This window comes from Chenopodium quinoa, unplaced genomic scaffold, assembly GCF_001683475.1.
Source record: "Chenopodium quinoa cultivar QQ74 unplaced genomic scaffold, ASM168347v1, whole genome shotgun sequence".
Classification (NCBI taxonomy): Eukaryota; Viridiplantae; Streptophyta; class Magnoliopsida; order Caryophyllales; family Amaranthaceae; genus Chenopodium; species Chenopodium quinoa.
In genome coordinates this window covers 2629905-2633283 of record NW_018743813.1, presented here as the reverse complement: position 1 = coordinate 2633283, position 3379 = coordinate 2629905, and the positions used below count along the sequence as shown (strand labels likewise).

Sequence of the window (3379 nt, the reverse complement as noted above, 5' to 3'; positions counted from 1 at the left end):
AACGTGGCATGCTGCCACGTGGCATGCTGCCACTTGGTGGCTACCATGTGTGCTGCCACGAGGCACGCTCCTATTTTGCGCACTTTCATTGTTTTTGCGTGGCTAGGGTTTTTGCTTGTTACTTGAAGCATTTTCCCGTCTCGCCAATTCCTAAATTTTGGCTCCACATTTGAGATTCTCCGACGCTTGATTTTGACGCTCTAAGCTCGAATTTCCGACGTCTAAATATAAAATACTCACTCAACTCATTAATTCCTTCTGAATTAATTCATCTCTTAGGCTCGTTAGTTGCTTGGGTGTGACCCAAAGGGTTCAGTTAAGACTAAGCTGTAATGTTAATTATGCATTAATATTACTGATCGGAAGCGGCCTCCACCTAGACATTCCGATCACTTGACCTTACTGAATATGTTAGCTTTCTAATAATTCTGAACCCACTATCTGAATAATACACTTGTTCGAAGGACACTATTCCTTTCACAGTTTAGGGGGAAACCTGTTCAATGCGTAATCAATGTTAAGTGAATCAATTAGTTAACTAATTGAGGGTCATGTTGTATGTTGTATGCTTGTAAACATATGCAATAAGGTAAGTTGTGTGATGATAGGTGAAAGCATGTTAGTGTGTTTTAATTACGCTTATGTACTCAGCATTGCTGATTGTGTGTTTGTATATTTATTTGGCCTTTCCTTTACATTGGCCCTGCGATGACCCATTTCTACATGAGAGTAGTGGGACAAGTAGAGAGAAGTTTTTCAAGTTATGAAGCATATTCATGATGGGCATGGGTGAACAGTAAATCATGCTTAGTTTCCATAAGTTTATGATGTCGTTTATTGCTTTGATTATTTTATTATATTATGTTTTTGAGACTAACTTAAAGGTTTTTATTTGGTTTGGTTTTGATAAGGGCCTACAATGGTTCCAAGTTGTAGGTTGACTTCGTTTTGCTTTGGTTTGACTTTCCTTTCGTTTGGTTGACTTTTAAAGTTGAATCGTTTTGAATGTTTTTTTTAAACATGGTCTTCCGCTGTATATCTTTAATATTTGTCTTCGTCGTTTTCATGGCGGCGGTAATGTCTTAGATTTTTCTGTTTTGAGTTTTGTTTTTGGTAAATAAGGAATTTTATTACCAAAGAGTAAGGAAACAACTTACAACGTTCACTACAAGAAAATTGGTTTTTGGCAACTAAAAAAGTCGTTACAAAAAATATTTTTGTCAACAACAGCTAATTTGTAGCAACGACTTTTCATCGTTATGAGAAGGTCCGTTACCAAAGGTTTCTGCAACAACTATTTTTTGTTGCTAATAATATACTTTTGACAACGACTTTTTTGTTGCAAAAGTTCGTTCATTGCCATTTCCACACCGTCTGTCTAGAGCGTATACAATACGTTTTTGTACAAGAATTGTCGTTGCCATTAATTTTATTTTTTGCAACAGAAAATGTTGTTGCGAATAATTATTGTTGGTAACAACTTATTTTGTTGTCATAAAAATAATTTTGGTAACATCTTTATTGTTTTTGTTTATGCTATCTTTAACAACAACCCTTGTCCTTGTGAATATTGTTGTATTAATATTTTACAACAACTAAAGTTGTTGCAGTAAACTAACATCGTCCATACATACAATTTTTAATATTTTCATGTACTGATTACAAAGTATTATAACTAAGTTCAAATGTAATTTATAAATTGACTTAAATCGAAATTTTTAAGTAAAATTATTTTCATAAGGATAGTAAGTATTTGCACCTTACACTTGCATAGCATACTGCTGAAGTAAATGGTTATAGCATAATCAAAATACTTGGACAATAAAAAATATTGTCAAAATCTAGATACCAATATACCATGCCTGTTAGGTATGCACAAAAGGTGGTCACTATGTAGCCGTCACATGATACAAAAACCCCAAAAGATGGCAAAAGTTGTCAAAGATTAGTTTGACATGCATATGACAGGAAGCTCCTTAGCTAATACACAAAATCCTCTGTTTTTTAATCATGATTTTTCTCTTTGTGCTTCTCACGCAAAATGAGTGATATCATCATCACCATTAATATCCAATCTGCAAAAAAAAAATGAAGACCAGAAAAATTTTAAACAAAGTTATTTATTTAGGTATAACATACTTTCAAGAATTTTAACAACTAATCCATGTCAAATCACAAAACATACTGAAAGCTAATTCACTAAACATAATTTTCAGTCCCTTAACCAAATGGGCATGGGAAAATTTTTGTACAAAGATTATTAAGTTGTGATTAGTTTATGTTATAAAAATATTTCAAACTTTTAAAATTGAATTGAATGGATATATTCTTGTAGAATTAAACTTAGAATAAAGAAAATTTCATCTGATGGCAAGGTATTTATTTTACCTAGTTTTAGCACTTTGTCCATTTATCATCATCATAAGGCGTTTCTCCATATCTTCAATGGTGCGTTGTTGTTGCAACTTATATTCTTCCATCTCCTTCTTACTTGCCTCTAGCTGACACTGTAGTTGAGCAATCTGATCTTGTTGTTTACGCAAGTTTTGTTGCTGTTCTTGCTGTAATCTTGCTTTGGAAGACCCTCCATACCCACTACCTTTGCCTCGTGTGTAACCAGACTTTGGGCCAATGAAGTAACATTTCACCTTGTGTTTAAGGACGAGCTTGACCATCCTCGGTTTCTTTATCCTTATCTTGTACTAATTGATGGAGTTGTGCCTTACAAAAAATAGATTTTTGTTAAAAAAAACATTTAACAGTCAATAGCCTTGTCATATAATAAGAAAATAAAACATCAATACTCACATGTACTTCCTTAGAGTGTTTGTCATTAACCCATTCTAGTACTCCTTGCTCATTTGTGTGTGTATGTTGAACAAGCCATACAACATCTGAAGGAAGTTCACCCCCATTCGCCCTAGTCTGAATACACTAACACATTACTAGCCTGTACTAATATCCTTTTATTTATAAGGTAGTAGTTATTTTACCATCCACGTCATCTTACCATTTCATATTCCACTTCAAGGAAAGACAATGGCCCAGTTGTGTGTTTATACCACTTGTTAGAGTTTCAATTCTTCTTGTTTCTTTCACTTCTTTGCTGCATTATATGAATCAATAAAACAAATTTTCCGAATATATTAAACCAATTTGCAATTAAGTATACAAACATAATGCTGATGTTATCCAACATGCTTAATATTAATAATAAAAAAAAACGTACAACTCTCATATAGCCTTTTCATTTTTATTAAAAGTAGACCATCACAGATAAAATTGAATAAATCTCATGTCCATGAAGATAAATAAGCCATACTAAAGAGTTGACACATAAAAGGTTTCACCTTGAACGTATCCGAGTCAAATGTAGCAC

At 33.3% G+C, this 3379-nt stretch overlaps 1 protein-coding gene across 2 annotated transcripts; it reads right to left on the bottom strand.

Annotated features, from left to right (window-relative positions):
- Positions 1-1614: 1614 nt before the first annotated feature.
- LOC110685414 lies at positions 1615-3098 on the bottom strand. Of its 2 annotated transcripts, XR_002504038.1 has the most exons (4): positions 3011-3098; positions 2809-2925; positions 2389-2721; positions 1615-2075 (listed from the first exon to the last, which is right to left on the bottom strand). XR_002504038.1 is itself a non-coding variant. In XM_021861942.1 (3 exons), exons 2-3 carry the CDS (start codon positions 2673-2675, stop codon positions 2033-2035), a joined length of 330 nt encoding a protein of 109 aa, XP_021717634.1. In that variant the 5' UTR covers positions 2676-2721; positions 2809-3002; the 3' UTR covers positions 1615-2032. The 2 variants fall into 2 exon arrangements, 1 of the variants encoding a protein (XP_021717634.1); XM_021861942.1 differs by lacking the exon at positions 3011-3098 and having other exon boundaries at positions 2809-3002.
- Between the last annotated feature and the right edge of the window lie 281 nt (positions 3099-3379).

Coding starts and splice junctions, on each gene's coding strand:
- LOC110685414 (XM_021861942.1), bottom strand. CDS start 2,675: ATGGTCAAGCTCGTCCTTAAACACAAGGTGAAATGTTACTTCATTGGC. Junction 2,076..2,388: donor GGACAAAGTGCTAAAACTAG/GTAAAATAAATA, acceptor TTTTTTTTGCAG/ATTGGATATTAATGGTGATG.